The sequence below is a fragment of the Pseudochaenichthys georgianus genome, chromosome 3 (assembly GCF_902827115.2).
Source record: "Pseudochaenichthys georgianus chromosome 3, fPseGeo1.2, whole genome shotgun sequence".
NCBI lineage: Eukaryota > Metazoa > Chordata > Actinopteri > Perciformes > Channichthyidae > Pseudochaenichthys > Pseudochaenichthys georgianus.
In genome coordinates this window covers 23,491,501-23,516,976 of record NC_047505.1, presented here as the reverse complement: position 1 = coordinate 23,516,976, position 25,476 = coordinate 23,491,501, and the positions used below count along the sequence as shown (strand labels likewise).

General features: G+C 41.7%; 1 protein-coding gene across 5 annotated transcripts in view; it reads left to right on the top strand.

The window, feature by feature from the left end:
* The window catches only part of neo1a (neogenin 1a), a 170,367-nt gene that overhangs the window by 83,852 nt on the left and 61,039 nt on the right, over positions 1-25,476 (top strand). For all 5 annotated transcript variants that reach the window (XM_034106942.2, XM_034106964.2, XM_034106957.2 and 2 more), the window contains exons 3-4: positions 21,520-21,795; positions 23,434-23,584. In XM_034106942.2, the coding sequence (XP_033962833.1) occupies positions 21,520-21,795; positions 23,434-23,584 (427 nt within the window). The remainder of the gene's footprint in view (positions 1-21,519; positions 21,796-23,433; positions 23,585-25,476) is intronic.

The following is a 25,476-nucleotide window of genomic DNA, read 5'->3' as shown; positions in this document are numbered from 1 at the left end:
AATGTACACCCAGGCGTTAAACTGCCTTTGTATGTTTCTAGAATTCCTCTACTGTATGTGACATGTCAGCTTTCATCATGTGCTTTATTCAGATTTTAAATTCAAAGTTGAGCACTAATGCGAGGATGTTTGTTATCTGCCTTTGTTGCATGCTAATATAACCCCCATAACACTTAAACTAACCCAGTTACTGCTGAATCATGAATTGATATACCTCATTTTATGTTTTTGTTCAAATCTCCTTTTGAAAATGGGCTCGGCAATTTCTTTTTTACACTGGAGATTCCCTTTGGTCGACAATAGGTTTTGTGCTTTGGTTTATTTGAGCACATTTTGAGAGGTTATAATAAAGGCTCCAAAATCATATGCTTTTATCCTTACTTTTTGTAATAGTTAAATGTATTGCCAATTTGTGCATAAATAGCTTGATTTTTACCTTGTCACATCAAAGCAGTAGTACTGTTGTACATCTTGTTGTGAGCAGGGTTGCAGTCGCAGGACAGACTTCCTGTGTCGATGAATTCACACCAACTGCAAACACAGGTTTTTACCCAGGTTGCCTCTTGGTGTGCCAGGACAGCTTCACAGGTTCCAGCTATACAGCTTTATTAATAATGTCCCTGGTTACAGGATACAGACAGGAAGTAGACTAATTCCTCATAACATTAATTATTTACAACTGTTATGCAGTGCCAACATGTACTCGGAGGCATTCAGATGCAGATGGAGTTTGTTTGTGCCACATAATGTACCACTGCTCAGTGCAAAATCCAAATGCCTTGGGACATTTCTTCACAACACTCTGTATTTAAAATGTCAAATTAAAGCATACTGTCCAATTCAACTCTGACCGTTTTCAGAAATGTTCTAGACTATGCTTTGGCGGGTGCAATTACTGTGTTCTAAAGTGATAATTGACTGCTGCTGTCAGCAGATGAAGATAAACTCGAGCATAATGACTTCCCCAACTCACTCTACTCATGTGTTTGAGCCCAGAGCTCCCCATCCAGCACCTCAAAGGTCCCGCTCCCTGAACTTCCATTCTTAACTGGACACAGTGCATCTCCCCATATCAGACATTTACACTACATTGATGATTGTTCACTGCTTCACCACGTCAGAGATTCCCTTTTTCAATGCTCTCATTTTCAGTTCGGACCCGATGGATAGGATAATGCCGTCCGTGTGAATCTGGCTGCTAGCGTGACATGTTAATCAGCTCGAGTGTTTTGTCTTTTATAGATGCCTTGATTCCATCTGCTCAAAATTATCTACTTGTTCGTGACTAGCATAACTTTGGGGTCTGATACCATTTTGAATAGCCCTACAACTGCTTCAGTTGTATGTGGGATTTATTTCAAATATGTGTCAACGCCTCCTGAGAATGAACTTGACATAACTCAGATTTCACTTAAACGAAGTGCTAATTTAAGCAAATGTGGTGTTTATCATGTTAAATAGCACATCAGAAAGATTTCCTTTACACCACACAAGTGGAATTAACAATCATGTCTGAATGCTGGATAAGAAACCAGATTCATCATCGTATGCAATTTGCAATACTTACACTTCAATAAACCTTAATTTGTGTTCATGAGCGTTCCTATCTGCAGTCCATCTCCTGGTTCCAGTTATTCACAGTCATGAGCACAGTTGCATGCAAGTCATTCTGCTTGTGTAGTTGAGTTTTGGCAGGAAACTGGAATGTTCTCTAAATGAGTAGCTCTCCTTTCAAAAAGAACATAAGGCTGGGACAGATGACCTGGTGAAGAGTAGTTTCCACTGCAGATCTAACCAAACAATTTACTTCCACCATTTTTAATTCTGAAATGTTGGTTTTGCAATGAAAAGATTTTGGGCTGAGGGAAAGTTTGGGTTTTTGTGTAAGCGGTGAAACGTTCAGGAATGGCAGTAACTGAGACTATCTTTTTCCAGTAGCCCTTGCCAATCTAGTTTTTTCCCTCCTTGTTTCGTTTGCTTGTAGTAATTGAGTCTGATTAAACAGAGTGCAGAGGGGAATACAGCAGATGGAGCACAGTGCACTAATGTTATACCAAACAAGTGCACACTATATTATCAGAAATGGTTGCAAGCAACAGCTACCTCGAGTCAGCATAAGAAAGATGGCATTACACTTCATTTGACCTTGAATATACTATAACAATTCATTCTTAACGCTGTTTAAACAAGGAGGAAATAATAACACCAAACAAAGGAGAATATACGCACACCCTTTCTGAGTCAGACACATTACAGCGAGAAGTGCCTTGGCCCCTGGGCAGAGTAAAATATTTCTGGAAAAAGAGGCTTTTGAATTCCAAAAGCCAAGGTGAATTACTCAGTCCTACCCTGAGGATATGAGTTGGATGTGCATGGCAAAGTCCTCACTTTACCCAATACATAGCTGCTCTGCAGAGATGGGGTCGTTACTAAAAAAAAGTAATATATTACATATTACTTTAAAAAGAAAAAAAAAAGTCATATTACACTAATTCGTTACTCTCTACATAAAGTAACTTGTTACTTTACTCGTTACTTTACTCGCAGGGCCGGCCCGGCCCGGCCCGCCCTACAGGCAGATCACGCAGACTGCGGCGCACCTACAGTGTAAGCGCGCCACAGTTTTGCCTCTGCGAGACTCCACTTGCACCCCAATTACTATTGCATTAAGGAAGACATAACACAAGTCTTTCTTTTGATATGCTCTAAAATAGGCTACCAGCCTACCACAAGCTAACAGTCTGTGAAACGTCAAGACACTAATGAATGAAACCAGTTCAAGACGCATTATTCTTATCATTCTTTATGAGCGCAGTAACGGTAAGGTATCTAATTATTTAGTATTCCATAACAGAGATGGTCAAACTAAAGCGGTAGAGACATGGCAGAATTCCTACAATGAAGCGGGACATTGAACTGTTCACCCGTGAGAGGGCGATCAACAAAAGAGAGCGAGCGGCCGTTGAGGGAGTTTACAGATGAAAAGACTCAGCCATGTTAATGCAGCACTGCACGTGGAGATGTGCTCTCGCAAGTCGCGCAGATTACACAGGCCTACGTGACGTGTATATAAACCTGCGGCGGAAACCCCTCCTGTCTGTCAGTGAGTGTGATTATTTTATAAAAGTAACGAAGTAACGCGTGTCGGGGCAATGTTAGTAACTGTAGTGTGATTACTGAATTATAACGCGTTACACTACTCCGTTACCGACGCGTTGCACCCAACTCTGCTGCTCTGTGCAGGGACGATCACTACCGGAGAGTGCCTCATTCAAAGCAGTCCCAAGTTTTTAAGGGCACCAATCCATCACTTTTGTCGTATCTCTGAATTAAAAAGAGGCTCGACGGCATTTGAGAGCATTTTGTTTATCCTCCGCTCCCTCATTGACATTCAGTGTCCATGTCTCCTTCGTTGGGGTTCTACAGATAGAGACACTGAGGCACTTTCAGACCAGTGTGCTCATCCGCAAAGCTCTTTCATCTCCAAATGCCCGTCCGAGTGAGCATGCGTCCCCATGTTTCAAAGCTAAATTGGTCTTCATAGAGCTTTTGAACCCTGAAAGAGATGCGAGTCTCAGGTGTTTCTTTTGTATGGCTCCCATGCCGCGGGGAAGTCTTTCAAACGCACCTCTGTGTTTTAGACACATGGAGCGCGCAGACAAAGTGAGGCTGAAAGTTTTTATTGCAGGTTGATTCGACCCAGCTGGCCTTGAGATTTGACATTCAAGGCTACTTGTCCTGACACAAATATTATACAGATAATAGAAGCAAGCATCCTTCTGATATGGTTGTCCTTATGATCACCTTTTACCTCAAGTCCTCCTGTTTTCGTCACTAGATGATGACATCGTTACATATTGAATTGTGTGATTTAAGGGTGACAAAAAACACATTTTATTTTTGCAACTCTACGTGTAAATAAAATATGTCTGAAATGCATATTTTACTTTACTTGTGATGATGATGCAAAAACATATGGTGCAACTCTGAGGGTTTCATTGCATATTCTGCACTGAAAGACCACTGTGCCGCGGGCACAGATGGAGTGAAGAAACCAAAGTGCGAAGTGCTCAGTTGGTGAGCATGTTGGTTTCTTATGCTTCAGAGACCAACGTTATTTATGGATTTACTTTTTTGCACCATCTGAGCAGGTTTCCATAAGCTCCAATGGTATGATCGCAGCAGAGTGGAGCTCTAACTGATAGAGGCTCGCTGAAGGTGTGAGAGGTGACACCTCTCTCTGCTTCCTCTCAGTTCAAGTCCTATGCCCTGTCTTCCAGCCGACTGGATTTCACCTACAGAATGCTTCTTTATGCTGGTGGAAATAGAACAAATAACCACATTTCCGTTCCTCGTTTCCTTTCATTATGATAGATTCATTGATGTGTTTTCTTTAGTCACAAACTAATAACTTTAATTTAATCCTCACTCAGTGCCACTCAGAGATCTTAAGTAGAAACAAGGGGTTTTAAAAGGTTCAGCAGAGATGGCTGTTGCTTGCCAAGTATTCCTATGCATTGTGCACAACGACAGGGATGAAAAAGCTGTCAATGAATGGGGAAGCGTACATGTTTTCTTATCTGGAATAAAGATTGTTTGGGGAGCTGTAGGAGCCTGTTCAAGCCTGCTGGAACACAGCCTTTGTGTTGATGTGCAAGGGCATGATATGTGTGAGCAAGAGCGAAGTGTGAAGAAAGGAGAGTGTGATAAACAAGGGGGATGGAAAGCAGGAAAGGGAGGTTTCAATGAGCGATGCAGGAAACTTATAGAACCTCTGAAGGTGTTCATGAGTGTGAATGAGCATCCTGAACCTTCTGTATGTTCCCTGGTGAGGGTGTTTAGACCTCATCTCCACACCATCGGCACCGTCACACTCATTGGTTGCATGCTGTGGAGGTGTCGCTCAGGGTGGTGTGTGGGTGCATACATGATTTCACAGAGGCGTTTCTCTCACTGCGCTGAGTCCGATGAAGCTCGATTAATGATTACATACCTATAAAGACTTGCAGTATTCATGGGGGCTCCCCACTGTTAGTGTTGATGTGCGGGTTTGTGGAATTTCCTTTTGTATACCTGACTGCAGCCTCTCTCATAGAGCGGAGTACAACTTTAATGTCCCTGTGGTGCAATTTGGCTTGCGTGCAACAGTCGATAAAGCTAACTATGGAAATAATACAACAATGAATAAAACCAGCAATCGATGTAATTGGATGAAACATACAGGGAGATGGGAGCCAGCTTTGAACACGTCTGTTAAGCGTGTAAGGAAATAAACAAAAAATGAATGAAAGGGTTGTCTTGATACAATAAATATAAAACACTTATTACATTAAAACTAAGACATCCTTCAATATTTGGTTTACCTTTTTATAAATAAAATACAATGTTCATTGTCATCCTGGTAGGTTTTAATGTGTACTGCGGGACTGCTTTAATAATTGTCAGAGCAAGAATATTTTGTTAATGAGCTTTAAGTCTTAGACGCATTTAGTTGAGAACAATCTACCATGACTGTGATCCCAAGACAAGACGAATAAAGCGGGGAAAAAGGATGCTGCTGGGAGGTGAGGACAACCTGTGGAAGACGAAAGAGCAACAGACCGAGAACACTCTCGTGTGTGTGTGTGTGTGTGTGTGTGTGTGTGTGTGTGTGTGTGTGTGTGTGTGTGTGTGTGTGTGTGTGTGTGTGTGTGTGTGTGTGTGTGTGTGTGTGTGTGTGTGTGTGTGTGTGTGTGTGTGTGTGTGTGTGTGTGTGTGTGTGTGTGTGTGTGTGTGGTGTGTGTGTGTGTGTGTGTGTGTGTGTGTGTGTGTGTGTGTGTGTGTGTGTGTGTGTGTGTGTGTGTGTGTGTGTGTGTGTGTGTGTGTGTGTGTGTGTGTGTGTGTGTGTGTGTGTGTGTGTGTGTGTGTGTGTGTGTGTGTGTGTGTGTGGTTTCTCCAAGCTGTAGAGTTAGTTGGGCTCCAAGGTCAGTGATGAGTATCTCCCTTATTGTGTATTCACACACGCACACACACCCCCTCATACACACGGACAGTCAAGTCAAAGTAGCACTCCAACAGCATGTTTTTTTATTCTACACACTGTCAACAATTCTCCCTCTACCTCACCTTTCAGCTTCCCTGCACCTCAGCGCTGCGTTTTGACACTCAGGTCTCAGTTCATGGAACCCGGGAACACAAAGCAAGATCGGATTCAGCTATTGCATCGAAGCACATGTCTTTGATGTTGGCGATATACTGTATGTGTTAAATCTTTCCTGAGGCAAAGGGGATTGTGCTTCCAATTTGTGTCGGCTGAAATATGAATTACACAGGCACCACCGCACATCTCATCTTTGGGCGTTTGATGTTTAATTTCCATTTTGGAAACACAATATTTAGGCAAACAAATGCTAACATATACACAATTAAGACTCAACAGAGGTTGATTTTGTTCCGAGGCATTTGGCATAGCATCTGCTGCGTTTGAAGGCAATGCACTGCAGATGGACTTGAGTAATTGCTGATGCCACTCTGTCAGACAGTCCAGGTGTTCTACATATCTGTTGCATCCTTTTCATTAGGGTTGAGTGATTGCTTAGATTGCCTTCATCGTTGTTTGTCTTCCTCGCTATATTTGATATGATCATTTCAATACCTCTGCTTTGTATTCCTCTGCGATATTCGGAGAAAAGACACGATTTCCCTCAGTGAAAATACCCACTTCATAATTGCACATTTAATTAAATAAACAGTCTACCTGTTACTGTTGTGTGTAAATATTAGGCCGAAAGTACAAATGCTGCTGTATGATCCTAAATCCAATGCAAACACTGCCCCCTTGCAGTCTTTTTAATATGTACATGTCAGAGTATTTGATGTCTTTGTTTGATGCCATCATTGAATCTGTGTTATACATGCCATCTTTCCAGACGTGGCTAATGAACTTTGAAACTGTGTTGTGTTGAAAGAGTGTTCCTTCATCATGTCAGATCTCTTGTTGAAATGTATGAGCGGCTCGGCTTGTCCTGTTATCGAGGCTCACTGGAGCATCTCTGAAAGATGTTTACATGCATTTGGAAAAGAGGGAGAAAAAAACAACAGATTTCTGATCTTTTAGCTCTTGACAGGTACAGGGAAATGGAGGATTCAAATCAACTTGTTATCGTCCACAGCACAGCACACACAGGGAAATGTATACTTTGCATTTAACCCGATCCTATTATTAGGAGCAGTGAGCCAAATCCCTACAGACTGAGCTCGTGTATCTTCTACAGCCCCACACGTTATAAATGTACATTTTTACAGGAAGCCGTTTAATTATTCCAAATGATAACATGATACCAGGGTTGGGTTGTAACGGAATACATGTAGCGGCGTTACGTAATCAGAATACAACAATCAAGTAACTGTATTCAGCTCGCGTTACATTTGAAAAATGAGTAATCTGATTACAGTTACTTTCGTAAACCTGAAGTGAATACATTTTGGATTACTTATTGGAATTATTGGTGGAAAGATTTCCTCTCAACATTTAATATTCATTACTAAAGGTACAGCCGAATCATCACAGCGCACAAAACCTATTACCGCCGCAGATGGACCAAAAAAGCGTTTGAAAAATAATTGCGGGTCCGCTCGCTCAGTGAAACAATAACAACGAAATATGGAGGAACAAAAGTCTGCGTTTAAATCGCGTGTGTGTATATATAGGTGTGTGTGGTTAAAACACATCAGCCTGCGGTCGCTCTTTAGCCTTACTAATGATTATTTCTGAAGGTATACACAGTGAGGGCGGTGCGTGAAAGGCACTGCGCGGCGCGCTGGTCTTCTCAGAGGCGGAGTTAACCCTCCCGCTGCCTCCTGGTGCTGCAGAGATGTCATGAAGTGAAGGAGGTGTTCCTTCTATAAAACAGCTGTGGGCAGCAGATACTGTGAGAGTCACAGTCATGAATTCATAGATCAAGGCAGACTGGTGCACACTCTCCTGTTTTGCCAATCCGGTGCTTAAACAAAAATACACCCCTGGCCGAAATGTCCTTAAAATGAAGTCCGAGTTCGACATTTTAATTCATGTCCTGCCAACACTGGCAGGACAGAAGGCGACACGTCCGTTCTAAGCCCTGTCCCTCACTCCTCACATCCCAAGCTGCATCCCCAAAACGTGTATTATGTTGTTACATCGTTTCAGATGTGATGTTTCAGTTGTGCTCTTGATACGCCATTAAAACAGTAAAAACACGTTCAGTTTCCTTTTGCTTTTTGTGTCTCCTGTTCACCAAAACATACCCAGGAAAAAGAAAGTAATCCAAAAGTAATCTAAAAGTAATCTGATTATGTTTTTTAAGACACGTAACTGTAACTGTATTCGGATTACTTTCAGAGCCATGTAATCAGTAATCAGTAACTGATTACATTTACAAAGTAACCCTCCCAACCCTGCATGATACTGCATTTAATTAGATTTTTTGACTTTTTATTCGTCTTCAATTTCAGTTCCTCAGACTTGATGAAACTCCTCAATCCGTCACCAAGTTGTCAAAGTCTATTTTCTATTATCCTCATTAAACTTGAATCTGTCACCCTGATGTTGATACCACATTTAAACTGTCATCATTTGCACACAAAAAAAACAAGTAGTGCTTTCTTATTAGTATATTATAGGGGGATGCTATCGACATTCATTAGCCTCACCTCTACACCTCCCAACGAGGTAAATGATGGTGAATGCCCCCTGGCGCTGTGGAGTGACATCATCCCCCTGCATTAAATCTATGTCTTCAGAAACATCTGCTGCTCCCAAACTGCCAGTCCCACACTCATACACATGTATACATCCCCACACAAATACAGGCATAGTTCCTATTTGCTCTTCGAGTAAGATACACCCATCCATCTCAGGATAGACTGTCAGCAGCCCGCCTCTACGCTTTGACAGACAATTCCCTTCAAGTTCAGGAGTCAAGCTGCTGCTTTGTGTCGCTTGGTTGACTGCCTGTGCTCGCCTCATTGTGTCTGGAGCGTATTTCATTATCAACGACATCACAAAACCCACGCTGATATTTTCCAAATAGCAGCTGCAGATACTTCACAATGATATGCGTTACAAACCGTCTTCCCTAACGTGACTGTTTGTGCTAATGTGTGTGCACCAATCCTCTTTAACATGGCACACTTTTAATCTCACTGATGCAGGACAAAATGTGTTTTGTTCTACCTTAGCTTCGTCAGGGTATAATTTGAAGTACACACCCACACACTGTTTTTAAAGATAAGTACTAAATGATGGTGAACAATGCGTCTGCTCAGTGCTTCTATGTAGGGTTTGACACATTTAGCTCTCATACATCAATGCAAAAGTTCTGTGAAAAACAGGGTGCTGTTTCATTGTGCAATGATGAAATACCATTTATTGATATCCTTTTGAGGGTACAAGAATTCAAACTGAATGCCGGGGTCCTACATTCTCTCTGGACATTACATAGTCTTGGCCTTACTTGTCTTCATTGCCTTTCAAGAATCTCCCCTCCCTGCCCCTTCCTTCATCATTCCTTCCAAGAAAGATGCTCCATTTTCTTCTGGCTCCATCCATCCATCTCCCCAATCTCAGCCCTTGCAAGGCTTGAGGATAAACAGAGCAACAGGGCCGCCGATAGCATCTACAGATGTGCCGCCAATAGCCCCCAGATAAGAACCAGCAGCAGCATGCCCCTCTCTAGCGAACAATAGAGCTCCCCACTGAAGTGTGTGGTGGGGAGATGGTGATGGGAATGCAAACCGAATGAATGCGACTTGGAGAAACGAGGAAGAGAGAGCGGCTGATAAAAGGCTGAAGAAATGGGAAGGACTGGTGGATGGTGCTGTAGGGAGGGAGAGAAGGAGAGGGGGATATGGAGAGGTTATTCCTTCAGCTCGTATCCATGTGTCCATCGACAGCAGGACAGGGGTGTGTTCGGCTCCTTTATCTGGATGGCCTGTTGAGCTGGTCGAGGGTGGAGGGGCCCTTCATTCCAGAGGAGGGGGTCGTTTCTGGGGTCTTAAGGAAACGAGCACTTGATGAAAGATACGAGGACGACCCAGCTGCTCTTTGATTGACATCGCCCTCATAATTCCCCACGTGACTCCTCTGACATTAGAGGCGGCTCTGTTGAGCTTCTCTCTGCATCCTCTCTTACCTCTCACCTCCTCCCCTCGTTCTCTGATAAGGGAGCGAGGGGGAAAGAGGAAGGTGAGACAGAAAGAGCAAAGGGATGTACGGTCTGAGTTCCAATACATTTATCTGCGCTCGGGTAATGGGAGCAGCCTCAGTCTCCCGTGGCAACGACCTCTGCAGAAGGTTAGCTTCAAAATGGGCCAAGAATGAGCTAAATTCCCAGTGATAAAATAAGACACCTTAACATGATTAAAGGCCCTAATGCAATCAGTATTGTTTCAGCTACAACTCAATTACCTGTAATGAAAAAGGGCTCGTTTTCTCCCGGGTTCTGTGGGGAGTTAGCTTGGCTGGAGGTCTGAGTGTGAACAGGTGAAACACACAGGGGAAGCATGAGAGACATGTGATACCCTGAGAGGGGAGGTCAAACACTCACATCCTGACTCACAACATAAGGGTCAAGTAAAATACGGCCAACATGTACACAAACACTAACAGAAAATGAAGCAGCAATTACTTTGATAATTGATTTAATTTTCAAACAAACCACGAAACAAATAAACATCACCTGTTTCCATCTTCTCAAACGGGATGATATGTTGTTTTTCTTTGTCCTACTTTATAGTAAAGGACATCACCTTGAGCTTGAAACACAATTTTTAAAAATTGGACCCAAAAATAAATTGGTTCCTATAGCACCCTTATAACACAGTCACCTATTATTTGAAAACAATTTTTTTTGAAAGCACAGAAAAAATATATTATCTGCAGGGCCGTGCACAGCAATGTCTCAGAAGCTGACAAATGACCCCTGTTGCGGGGGGGGGGTATTGAGTTTTTTTCTGTGGAGAACAGAGGGAAAAAAATATCCTCCATTTTGCATTTCACGTTTTTATTTTTGTTTAGCTGTAGCATTATACATATACGTGATAGATGTAGCTCCATTAAGGTTTTTTTGTAAATACTAAGCAGTGTCTGCGATATGGACCTGTGGCACAGCTTTTATCAAGAAGATATTTCTTAACCGAATTAAAAAAAAAGATTTACCTGTAAGAATATATGAACAGTATATGTGTAACAGTATATGTGTGAGAGCTATAGAGCTGCAACATCACTCATCTGCTGTGAGATTTAAAAAGCAAAAAGCTGAGGAGAATTGAGCTTTTGACTCGTAAATGATGAAAATGCTATACTGAGTGTAGTTTTAACTTTCAGTTGTAGCTGCTGACACCAGAAATGACTGGAGAAAACTCTTTAGACAAGAGAAATTATTATGAAATCAGTCTATATATGGCTGCCTGCAGTCATGAAATGACCCTCATATACCTTATCAATGTGTTGTTTCCATTTTCAGTAATAAATTACAATTTATCTTTCAAGGTTTTGTATTTACTATCGTTTTTTGTCCATTATGGCCCAAACCTGTGTCCCCATCAATCTCAAGTATTCCTTGAATAAAAATCTAAAGTTTAATGTTTTCTGCCATAAAACAAATCGTCTTTAAACATTTATGATCTAACCGTGTGTATATAATTTGAAAATGTTGTGGATTTAGCAGCGCTATCATTAAAGACAGCTATCCACATTATACTGTAAAAATACTGTTTAATTGTGAAAAAAAAATAGAGTTTATCACACAAATTAAATAGTTTTCTATTGGAATCAACTACAGTGGAAATGCTTCAATACACGTTACTTGAACACATGATATAAGTGGTTGACATGATATAAATATGTCATATCATTTGTCCAAAGTCTCAGTTGTGAAATTATACGTTTTTGCAAGGGGAAATTCGATTTCCTTTCATTGATGTTTCCATGGTAACCACTGACCTAGCCCTGTCACATGTCCTTCTCCATTAATCAGCATCTATCCATCCGTCCTGTATCTCCTGTCTGTTCCCACAACAGGCAATCAGGAGCTGTCAGAATGCCAACTGTGCTTCATCCTGACGTGTCATTTCCCATCCAGACAATTGATTGTGTGTGATTTCATTGTTGGAGTTTTACTAACATATGCAGTAGACAAGAATTTTAAGAAACTTGTAACACTTGTTATGCAGGTTAGCTTTCTTTGATTGACTGTTCTCTAAGGTGCATGTTGCGTTGCCTGTCTTTCTGAGCGTTGCGATTAAAATAAAGCTTCTGTGGTGAGTGAGAAATGTAGTCATCAGGCGAAGGTGACGTCCCCTCGCCTCAGTTGTACTCTAAACGGCAGCTGCGCCCTGGGGCCCATCCTCTGATAGTCATAAATGTTTATAAGGGCGTTCTTTGTGCAACATCTGGCACCCAGAGTGGTTTAGCAGTTAAAAATATCCCAACCCAACTAAAAGCTATCAGAGATGTTAAGCCAGGCAGAGTTAGCACAACATACTTAAAGGTGTCTGTTGGGATCATTGAAGTAAATACACTGCTACTACTCCTACAGGATTCTCTTGGCATCTCTGTTGTCAACAAAGAAAGTACTTTGTATTTCCGACTGCCTCCTGCCACCTTCGTCTTGAGGTTGTCATGTGGGGAAGTTAACAATAGGCTGTTGTCATTCTGGGACAGCAGTGGTGTTCTAAGGGTTTTACTGTAGGCACTGACTGGTTACAAGGTCAGGAAATGCTCTTCCTGTCATTTCTTGCACCCGAGAGAAATTTGTACAGCCCAGTAGATAAAATAAGATCCCTGTTTGAGGCCGACTCCTGCGGAACGCCACCCATCCATCTTCTGTCTGTCCTTCTGATGTGTGCACAACAGCAGCAGTTTGTCAGTAGAAGTGTGTATGCTTTTGTGGTTGCCAATTGCCATTGTTCTGCACATGTATCATAGAGTTCAAAAGAACTGATGCCTTCTCACGTCATGTCTTCCCTCTGATGTTCATCACACGTTTCAGTGTGCCAAAGGATCATACAGTAGGAGTTATTTTTAGCTCAGTTGTAAACTACACCAATTGTTATAAATGTATGTTCACAGACAGCTGTTTGGATTACATGAAGACTGAACATATTTGATTAGTTAAGATTTAGAACCGTTTTATGGTCCAACATCATTTCTGTTATGGCACTCACTGCCTGTCTCCCCTCCCTGTTCAGGGTGTCCGCGGGGTCTTAAAAAGTATTAAAAGTTGATAAATCAATTTAGCGAAAATTAAGGCTATTAAAAAGTATTAAACAGCATTTTCCAAGGTATTAAGAAGGTCCACAGCAACGACAACATGAAACGCCGTTTAATTGACTGAAACAACATGTCGGGAAACCCCCTCAAGGTGTCCCCATGCATAGCGTGCCATAAAATGCTGCTTCTTATTTTAAGTTTCGTTGCCTTGCTCCGCTCTGTGGGGGGGGGGGGGGGGGAATCGAATGTGTGTGAACGGAAGACTTTTTTGCGTTTGCGTATGCTTTTTACTGTATGCGTCCTCGTGGGGCCTAAGCCAGTGAAGCCAAACTATATCCGGTCACAGAGATCTGCTATTTTAAAGTAAGGTCAACACATATCGACCCTAAATATAGTCTATATTAAGAACGAGAAAAGTCTTAACATATATATCGTTTTTTGTAAACATATGACAAATGTGAGGGTGATGACGTCAGAGCATCGTCCTCTGTGCCGGGCTGAGCCCCGGACAGCCCCAGCCCAATTTAACCCCTGGGTATTTGTGAGGGAGCTCCTATATGGCATTACCGCTGAAGCTCACCAAAGTTTAATATATTTTTTGTTTATTGGTCAAATAGTGGTTTCTAATGGTTTCTGAGGAGTTTTACTGGAATGAAAGAGCACAGAGTACAGAAGCAACAAAGCAGCATGCTGCATTAAACCTGACCTTCACAGAGAGGTTGAAGTTCATGTGGAGAGGAGGCTTCAGGAGTCTGTCTGCACTCTGTTTAGTTGTGCTATCTTACAATCAATATAGTAAATGTGAGGTAAAGTGTGTCGCCAAGGTAACCGGTTAGAACTCGAAGTTGCGATGAGGTCTTAAAATGTATGGAAAGGGTCTTGAAAAAGGTCTTAAATTTGACTTCAGGGTTCCTGCATATTGTTATGTTGTGATGACACTGCCAGACTCCGCATTTCATCATTTCCTCAGTATGTCAGGCTTGTCAGGCTTCATGCATGATGAAGTGCCTCAGTGACTTCTATATTAGATTCCAACACAGAGTCATTAATTCATCTTGTTTCCATTCTTGTCAATCCTGGAAGACCTCCCACCTGTCAGCCCCTGACAGGATGAAGGTTGCCGTTACCTTTTACCGTGGAGCGAGCAAACATGTGTTCACAAACTGAAAGGACCTTCAACGTTTACGTTTCCCTCACTTGTCTTGACTTTGTCGATTAAAAAAAGCCATCAAATGTTTTTCATATTCTCCTATTAGATTGCACAATTCAAACCTTTAAGCGTGTATATATATTTTTTTCTAGATCAACACCCACAGTCGCTCATAAACTTGCTATGTATCTTTGATATCTTCCATATAATGCCATGCAAATCCTGTTTTGAGGTGTTCATTGTGAGACACATCAATCAGTCTCGTTTATGATCACATTCCCCATTTTAACCCAATAAAAAAGCAAGCAAAAGATTTAAAGAATTCATGCTGTGGTTTTCATGCAACATGCACAGCCACTTAAAAACAAAACTGAAGCGGCAACCCTTATAGCTGCATTTCACAATGCTCTAGGCTGCATTAGAGAGATAGAATAATCTCCAATAACTCCTGAAGTGCCTTTTTATTAAGAGTGATATCGGGGGCTGAACAATGTTGTTTGGAGGGAATGTGATAAAGTGGGTCTTGCAATGCAATTCAATTGAAGTTTGATAACGGAGAGTGCAGATGAGCGGTATTTCATCTGTCTCTTATGTAACTAATTGTTGTTTACTGCCTGTGAGTTTCCATGGTGTTGCCTCCGCACATGAACTTGCCCGCACATAACCAATGCTATACCAGTGGGAGATGTTTTTCTTGTGCTAAATCCTCTGAACATTTTGGCCCAGCAGTGCTCCCCAGTACACCAGAAGGAAGCGCTCCACTGATTTTCTTTTTAATCCAATCTTAAAGTAAAAAATAAACCCTGAAATTGGATGCATAACACTCAAATAAATGAATGTCTAGTTTGTTAAAGCTTTAATCTAGCAAAAGAACATTTCTGAAGAAACATATCACATGCAATCCTTATAACTGGGTCTAACTAAGTCTTTATCTAAAAAATTCTATTTAAAATGATTTAGCTATTTAAAACATACACCTGTTAATACAATCAGTACAATAACCCCACGATGAATCATACAGTTTCAAACATGCAGTGTTTCTACATTTGAAATCATCTGAGAGGGGAAATATTTAAGTTCCGTGAATACTTTACGGTTTTAAATGTTAGAATATAACCTACTGTATAGTGTGTAGGCTGAACAGCAGTATTTATTTTAATGGAGGAAGCCCTTAGAAAATATCCTCCCTCGAAGCCCTGAAACCTTTAATTATGGAATTAAATACTACTTGCAGTGCAGCACGAACATAAAGAGGCTCTGAACTGAATAAAGCATCTATTGAAAATACTGTACAGGAGGATTTTACAGCAGGGAAATACATTTTAGACCTCGACCTAGCTCACACTTCTGAAGACAATATCTCTAATACACATTGTTGCCTTTTCTGGACTGCTTGATTACCCCAACACCTCTCCATTCACACGGAGTCTGAGATTATCATTGACATTGATTGGATGTCTTCACACTTTGTATAATGTACTCTTCTTCCCGGGCTGGATCTAACACCTCATTGCCTGATATTGGTCTTTTTTGACTCAGCAAATTAGATTTTTCTCTGTCTGATATTGAAATTCATAACAACACCAACAATATGGCTATGATTGTTCTGTCAATGGGTTCATGAGGGAAGACGATGTTGAAAGGGAAGGTGATTGGTATATACATGGTCATAAACTAGTGAATATACATGTGTAACTGTCAGTGCATTGATAGGAATTATTTGGACATGAAGTGGTTTGATTGACTTTTTTGTGTACCCAATTTATCTTGATTTGTGTACTTCAATTTCAAGTATTGATATCCGGCATTACCACGAATGACTTTCACCAATCCCCAGAGAATGTGTGTGAACTGTTTGAGTTCAGAGAGGCAGAAAGAAAGAGAAGTAGTGGAAATAATTGCTTGGTGAAATGAGAGTCCCAGTAGTGTCTGTGTTGCATTCTGGTCAACTGGTTCTGCCATCAGTGATCACTTCCTTCTTATTGTTCATGATTTGAAAATGAATGTCCAATCTGTAGAGAATACCCTCACCAAACATGTACTGCTAATCTCCCATTGTTCTGCTACCACGCTCTATTGGAGATGTGCCAGATACATCTCCAATAACTCCTGTTTATTGGTCTTTATGTTTTTCACTGTGGCTTTTCAAATGATTGTTTGATGTGCCAGCAGGGGGCATTATGCACAGCAGTCCAGAATAGTACAAGGAAAATAATTGGCTCTGTGTTGAGTAAGTTGCATCATACATGGTTTAGCCAGTTTCCCATAAATCCTGTATGCAGTACTCGTACAGTCGTTAGTCCTTAATGTTGTTAATGTCTTTTCAGGAGGGTTTGAAATTGTAGCTATTCTCTTTTTTTTGTCAAGGCAAAGATATGCATTTGAAGAATTTCCATATATACTGTCTTTACCATCAGGCCTTCAGCATTTAATTTGTTATCTTCTCTTTGTGATTACAGTCATCATTTCGGAGATAAACTGGTTTGGACCGTTGTGTTATGCATGGCTATTATTGTCATGCCTCTGAATCATAATCTACTGTTACAATACATATTTACATAAATAGTATTTATACTATTTATACATTAAACTATGACGATAACATTTTTTTTTGTAAAATAAATCAGTTTTATCAGTCCTGATTAGTCAATTAGGCTAATTCATATTATCTGTTGGTACAAACATATAAGATGTTATGGGGCAGAGGTGAACTAAATGTGGGGGGAAGCGGCTGTTGGATCAAATTGGGTGATGAAAGTGAAAATGTTATTTGTCCCTTTTCTCGTAACACCGTGGAGGATGGTTTAGTTTATGTTGCCAATCTAAACACATCACTTTTTCTGGCTAGAACCATATAAGGAGGTATAGCCCTCAGGGCAGCTCAAACATGTGTGCCAGTTTCAATGTTTTCTTTAATTACTAAAACTGACTGCTTGAAAATGTGTAACATAGAGCGCTGTTGTATTTCTGATCCAAGGTGAAGACAGCCATTCTGCAGTCAGTTACTAATTAAGAAGAATCTAGAGGGAGATCCTTAAAGCCCTCTGCATATTACATTAAGCTGCTCATTGTTATTCTATTCCTGATTTGAATTAAGAATAGTAGAAACCCAACTGTTTGATTTAAGGGCATGTGCATGTGAAGTCTGAGGCGTAGCAGACAGTCGTAACGCCTGTACCTAGCTCTCTGCGGCACAATTCCTTTCTGCTAATCTCCATCCAGTGATGGACACATTTATTCATTAGCATTCATACGATTATAAGCTCTGCTGGCAAAGCCATGCAGATGATGTAGGGTTTGGTGAATCTAATAAACCACTACTCACAAAGGAGGCATGGTGCCACAAATGTTAACCTCTTTATTTTTTAAGCAAAATGTTCTTTGTAGAGATGTCCCGATCCGATCACGTGATTTTCAAAAGATCGGAATCGGGAGAAAAAAATCGGGGATTTTTATTTTTATTATAAAATATTTGTATTTTATTTAATGTTACAAAACAAAAATGACCATGTTTTCACGTCTTAAAGTCATCCTGAGGCCTTAGTTTTGGTTTAAAATTACACAACATCATGTATGTGTTGCTTCTTTTGGGCTTGTTTTCATAGACCTGGTTGCTTACTTCTCTCAAATCTGGCAACAGAGTGGGCGCAGTGTCTAATAGTAGCAGTAAGCTAACGAGAGGCTACGTTCAGCTGGTGACTCGGGAAAATGTCAGGAGTTTGGAAGTATTATAAAATTGAAAGCGAAGGCAGTGTAACAGCCAGATGCAATGTTTGCAAAGCAGAGGATCCGCGAGGTGGAAAGAACAGAGCTACGTTCAACATCTAATACGCCACCTGAGAAACAAACACCAACAACAACAACATGACGAGTACACAGCGGCCACTCGGGTAACGGCTTTTAAAAGGAAAGAGAAACTGCCCCAGAACAGTGAAAAGGCCAACACAATAACAGCCAAGATAGCTGAATTCATCGCGTTGGATGACCAGCCGTTATCTGTTACCTTTTTTTCTCTTAATGCATTGCATAAAGATCGGATCGCGAAAAATCGGTATCGGCAGATTGTCAAAATCAAATGATCGGAATCGGATCGGGAGCAAAAAAAGGTGATCGGGACATCCCTAGTTCTTTGCATGCACAATACAATGAGTCACCCTTTCCTCATTTATGCCTTTTGAAATGAACAAAAAAACTGCTGCCGTTAGCCATTCTTGTGCGCTGACCACTGAGACATTATTGCTCTCCTGCAATCATTTGGCCTCTTCACACTCTGGTAATAAGTGTTGAGATTGGCAGAACAGCACTCCTGTTCAATACGTGGTGCTGAGCAAGGGTGTGGAAAATGAAGCTCCCATCAGGTCGATTTAAATGGAGAATTGTGATTAATTGGAATCGATAGTGTTTGCTTGGACACCCACCATTTCCCAATCTACAATGCACTTCCTTAACCCACGCTCAATGTGTATGTACACTTAACAAACACCCACACATATTCAAACATCATAACACGCATTCAATTAGGATCCACACACACACCTTCACACAAAACACACGCACACACATCCTTAAGACACCGCAAACTGATGAACTCAGCCTGATGGGATGTGAGGCGCCTGCAGGAACAAAGGAGTAGTCGATTGAGAGCGGGAGTCACTGCAAACTTAGACAGAAAGTGCTCGCAACACCTGAAGTTGTGAGGGCGAAGATGTTTCTCTCCTCTCTGCAAAGGATCACTTCATGTGGAACTAAATTGGCTTTTCATGTCTGCTGATTACTCCCAGTTTTTCCATTGTCCTCTTTGGGCAGAATGTGAAGTCACAAGATGTTACACAAACTCAGTTTTATCTCGCTATTGGATCAGGCGCATTAATTCATGGTCCTCAACCTTATCCTTTGCAATGTTATTGTTCCATGAGACGGAGCACCTCCTGAAGTTTTACGTTTCAGTTAAAGCTAGGTTAAATGTCAGTTTGTTTAGAGCTTACTCCTACAAAGTGTTCATTGTGTTTTGTGGACGCAGTGTAAGATAATCTATGTCTTTGTCTGTCAATGTTTGTTGGGTAGGACTGGACAAACATATCAGCTAGCACGCACAAATACCTCACAAAAGATCACAACAGTACAAACCTTAAAGACTTCAGCTAACCATCGTATACTCTGTCCTTTATTTAATATGAGCTACCAGCCACCCTGTAATGTCCACCTATTAATAAATGAAGTACATCAATACGTCCCTCCTTAACAACTGAGCACCCTTACTATCAAAGTTGAGGGAGACGTATACACAAAACTATATATGGTTTTGCACTCACAGAAGTTGTGAATATCATCAAGAAAATATAATTAATTTCTGTGAAAGATAAGGAATCTCCTTCTCGCACATAAAGACGATAAAGCATAAACTACAAAACGTGCATTTCATTTTTCTTTTTAACAGTGTTTTTCTTAATGAATTTCTATTGAAAGCCTGATATATATATATCCCAGAATTCCTCTTTAAATTGGCGAGACTGATTACTCACCCTGCACTGCAGCTGCTAATCATAATCATTTGATTCGCTGGGGAGCTCAGTAATCTAAATGATTCAGCTCAGGCTTTTTCATCCACCCTTGTATGATTTTACAGTCGGGGATTGGCAGCTCTGATACAAACATATCAGTACTGGAATCAGCTAAACCCATATAAGCCAAACTATTGTGTGGAGATATTCTCAGAAAAGATGTGTGCATTGGCCCGGGCCAGACGAGAGTCTATAGCTGTTGGGGCCTTATCTTAAAGTGTGATTTACCCTGGAGCCATTCTTGACAGGGGATTTAAAATGGCTGTCTGTAGGTGAGTGAGGGCAGAGATGACAAATAATCACTCATCACTTCCTGAGTAACAACACAGTTACAGCAGAAACACTTGCACTCATGAATAGATAAACAAACATTAAAAACCCTATTTTCCCCATCCTCCATAGTCTCACATTGGTACCCACTCATTTCTCTTTTATACACACCCATTACCAAGGAGACAACTTCAGTCTGCCCAAAAGCTCCAGAGGCCCTATATGGTAATAACACAACATGATACTCTTTTCATTGTGGACAGAGTGGCCTTCTTACTTTTTTTTAAACACAACTCTTCCTTCTTCACTATTAAAGCCACGAATACCATTTGCAGTTCACACATTGTAATTTGTTTTTAATTGAACCCATTGTTTGCGATTGTTTTGAACGTGGCCCGCGAGTGTTGGTTTCAGATCAATGGTTTCAAACGCAGGAAATAATTATTTTGCGTTGAGATGAAAGTCTGGGTACAGCAGCACAAACAGCCTGTGGATCCAGCCTTTTTTAATTAGTGCTCTGTGTCTCCTGCTCTGCGTGGCACATTAACATCGCGGATACTGTAAGTGTTTGTGCTGTGCAACTGTGTGTGTGTGTGTGTGTGTGTGTGTGTGTGTGTGTGTGTGTGTGTGTGTGTGTGTGTGTGTGTGTGTGTGTGTGTGTGTGTGTGTGTGTGTGTGTGTGTGTGTGTGTGTGTGTGTGTGTGTGTGTGTGTGTGTGTGTGTGTGTGTGTGTGTGTGTGTGTGTGTGTGTGTGTGTGTGTGTGTGTGTGTGTGTGTGTGTGTGTGTGTGTGTGTGTGTGTGTGTGTGTGTGTGTGTGTGTGTGTGTGTGTGTGTGTGTGTGTGTGTGTGTGTGTGTGTGTGTGTGTGTGTGTGTGTGTGTGTGTGTGTGTGTGTGTGTGTGTGTGTGTGTGTGAAGATACCAGAGGTCGGGGTTGGGTGTGGGTTGCATATTCTGGCCCCTGAGATCTATCCTGGAAATGGATTGCAACATGCTACTTCCAGTCCTCTGTTATGTTTCGCAGATCTGAAGATTAGATCTTGTCATAGTTTAAAACAGACACTCCAAGTTTGTCTAATTTCCCTCGCTGCTGTGTCAAAGGTCCCAGATCAGTCGGCTTAGTAAGGCTTTCTTTAAATGCCAAAATTCCTTTGCTCTTTAAGATGCTTATGCTGAGATACTGAAATCACCTTTTCAGGGCCTTTAAACACCTAAAACACCTCTGACATGTTTCAAAAAGATTTGCTATTCTCCCGACATTGGAAGTAAGTGCTGGTTTTACATCTGTGTCTCTTCGCTGTCTTGCAGGGATGCCGCGGTTCGCCAGCCAGCCAACCCCGACCACTGTGCATCTAGGGAACAACCAGGTGATGGCGTGTGAGGTCAACTCAGAACTGATACCCTTCACCAGGTGGGAGAAGGACCGCCTGCCACTGGAGATGAGCTCAAGGCTGGTCCAGCTGCCCAGCGGAGCCCTGGTGATCAGCAACGCCTCGGAGGCAGACGCCGGCCTGTACCGCTGCATGGTGGAAAATGTGGGGTCGTCGAAGTCCAGCGACGAGGCCCAGCTCCAAGTAGTGCCAGGTAATTTGACCTGCTACAGTTTAGAAATGTTGTCCTGTGACACTGGAGAGAAGTGAGTTTGTATTGCTAGGTGTAGAATAGCTTTAACACATCTACAGTAAATACCATTTTACATTCTGTTTTTAGCTCATCTTATTCTATTTTACATGTATATATTTACTTTTTACGCATTTACCTTGCTATGTCATTTTCATTTCCCTAACTACACCGTAGCTACTGTGCATCACCCCAGCAACAAACTGTTCAGTCTGCTGCCATCTGGCAGGCGGTACCTCAGCATCCGTACTAAAACCACCAGACTCAGGGACAGTTTCATCCCACAGGCCATAAGACTGTTCAACACCGGAACCGTTTAAAGAACATCCATAAACATTCATCTGTTTGCGTCTTGCAAATTATTTAGCTATCTATCGTATTCCATCTACTTTTCTTGCACTATTTCTATTTTCTTTGTATTTACTTGCACATCTCAAAACATTCTCTTGCACTATTTTATCTGTTTTATTTGTTTTATGTCCTATATATATTCATGTTGCACTATTGGAGGAGCGTGGGACTTAAGTTTTTCATTGACATATCTACACCGTAGCTAATGTGCACATGACAATAAAGCCTTTAATTTAATTGAAACATGACAATAAATCCATTGAAACCTTCAAACCTTGAATTGAAGTTGTAGAGCACTCGTTATTATTAAAATACAATTAGGCGCATCATTTACTCGTCAGCTTTGGGTTTCTCCCTACCTATAGCATGAATACATCTGCCCAGCTGTAATGAAAGAGGGGTACGGCTCCCAGTGGGGTTATCAGTAATGCCGCAGTAACTCAGTTGCAGCTCAAAAGGGGGCTGAATTCCATTGTGGCAGTGTCTCGTCTCTCGCCTCTACAAGTTTTATTTACTGAGTTGTTAAGCACCAGGCTCCTGGCAGCACACAGAAGATATTAGCGGTCATAAATCAGACTACAACAAGACCCCAGTGGGGGTCTTTATCTCTGGATGACTCCTGCATGGATGTGTTGTTGAGTGGCAAAAGGCTGGATACATTTCGACGGAAAACTCGTAAAGCTGTGTGAGGAAATTGAAAGATATTTTTGTTTGGATGCATGCTGGCAGATGTTAGAGCGACATAAATACATTTATGGTTATTTGGTTTTCTTTCAAGTCGCAACAAATCAGCTTGAGAATAAAGTAACTGGGGCGTTTGCGGGGGAGACGTTTAGAGTAGGAGATGGGCTTGGAGAAGAATATTTTATACATTTCTGTTTCTGAACTTAAATCTTGGTTTAGAGAATTATGATTTAAGATAATTTGATAGTGCTGAACTCATCTGTATGTGCTGTGGTCAAACATATACCACACATACCCTGTGGTTATTGCTGGATGCAGTTAGTTGCAGCTGCAATTATATGGGATCACTTTGAAGTCCTAAAGAGCTGCGAGCTCGGCTGTCTCACACGTCAACATGGACATTATTCATCTGACCGGTCCTGGTCTGGGTGTCAGGACTGACTGGAGATCCTCTGAAGTTTATAAGACAAATGACACCCGTCACGTAGAAGGTTTCTGCTCTGCTTCATTGACTCACCCCAACCTGATCCTCAGCCTTAACCCTGACATCTTTTTTCACCATTTTAGAAACTGGAGAAGAGAGGAAGCTGGAATTCCTGGTGCAGCCTGCAGCGGTCTCTAAGGTGGTGGGGGCCAGCGTGCTGCTGCCCTGCGTCGTCATGGGTTACCCTGCGCCACACATTCGCTGGATGTTTGGAGACAAGTTGCTGGAAGAAAGGTACGAGCATGAAATCCGTATTCAGGAATTAAAGAAGCCTTAAAGCTCCCATATTATACTGTTTTTCATCAATATATTATAGGTCTCAGATATATACAAAACATGTCTGAAGTTTTTGGCTCGAAATACCAAACAGATCATGCATTGCTGCATCCCATAAACCCCTCTGTTTCAGCCCTGTAGGAGGAGATTCAGGTGATAAGGTGGCCACAATCTGATCAGCTCATTTTCAGACAGGTTTTTATACAAATGAATCGGAACAAAAAGAGAGAATATTTTTTCCTGAAACTCTCAGAATGTCTTCACGCAGAGGGGACACATATTTATGTATAAAAGATACAAGAAAGTGGATTTTGCATAATAGGTGACGTTTAAAAATGCTACAGGTTTTTTGGGGGCATAACTCTTCAAACCAACCTTCAAAATCACATGTAGCTTTCACATTTAAATAGTTACTTAAAAAGATAGCCACAGCTGTGTTCCCTGGCTCTCACACATTCCTACCTTTTTTAAAAAGCAACACGGACCATAATGTGCTGCTCCTTTGTACCCGGGGCCCCTGGTCTCCACAAGCTAACCTGTTAGTGCTGGCGCCTGTCCCCAAGGTGTTAATGCTTTTCTGCCACTGCTACTCAGAAGCCTCAGAGGAGCCCGGATGTGCCAACAGAGCCCCTTCAGCTGGGAGAGCAGGCTGCAGGGTAGCCAGCTGGGGGGGAAGTTCACAAATTAAAAGCCAAGAGAGAGTGTCACAGCGCCTGTGCACTCACTTGTCTGGCTCTCATTAGCACGAGCAGAGCAGCTTAAATCCCCCAGAGAGAGTTGCAATGTGCTTGGGAAGTTTGATTCTCACCAATTAAGAAAGCACTTTGTTGACCTCAACTCTGTGTACCGGTCACGGAGAGTAATAACTTTGCAGCATGTGGGGTCGACGGAAAAGAGCTGAAATAAGGCTCGTTCATCTAAATCCAGCCACACTGTGGGATGTCTACCTTCAGTGAAATTAAATGTAAGGTCACCACATTGGCAACCACAATGGTCCTGTGGGGTGTGAGCTAGCATAACTTCTCCCAACCTTTAGTTACAAGCCCAGCACTACATCTCAAGTGAAATGTCTAGGCTAAAAGGTACTTACTAATCTTCCTTGTATTAATTGCAAAACGCTATTCACCGTGCATACACGCCCCTTCAGAGTACCTCTGCTGGCAATTAGCAAGCGTACTCTGAAAAGCTACGGAATTCTTTGAGATATTGAAGTGGACCTCCATGCTCCTGCCTCCAGAGCAGAAATGGATTGTGTGGCCAATACATTACCGCCGCTGTTCTTTTGATTTGAATACGACATTGACAATTAAAAAGAATAGCCGTGGAACTTTCTCTTTTCTCCTTGAGAGTCTCCTGTCCCTCTCAGGCATTACATGAGAGATGTAAGAGCTTCTGTCAATTAAAAATGTGTGTGGCATACAGTCTAGGGGAGAGAGAAAGGCAAATCTGCAAAGAGTGCCTAATTGGTCTTTGGTGCAGAGCACAAACGAGGCCTTGAAAGTGGCGACGCAAAGCTGTAGACGTAAGATGAAAGTTTATAAAGATGTGTCAAAGCTACCAATTGAAGGCAGGGTGTCTCACTGACAGCGGGGATTATCACATTGAGCTGCTGGTGCTTCAACTTGGTCATGTCTCTGCTTTTCTGCTGTCTCTCTCTCTCTGTGTTCATGATCGCAGGAAGCCTGTTTTATTTTTAGCTGCAGAAGAAGGGCAACATTTAACTGAGTACCATGGCTTTAGACCATGATGATTCCTCCTCTCTAATACCTTTACAGTCCTTCCTCTTTCTGACTGACTCATCAGAAGTACTTTAGGACACTTTTAAAGACACAGAGGAATCCTTCAAAAGC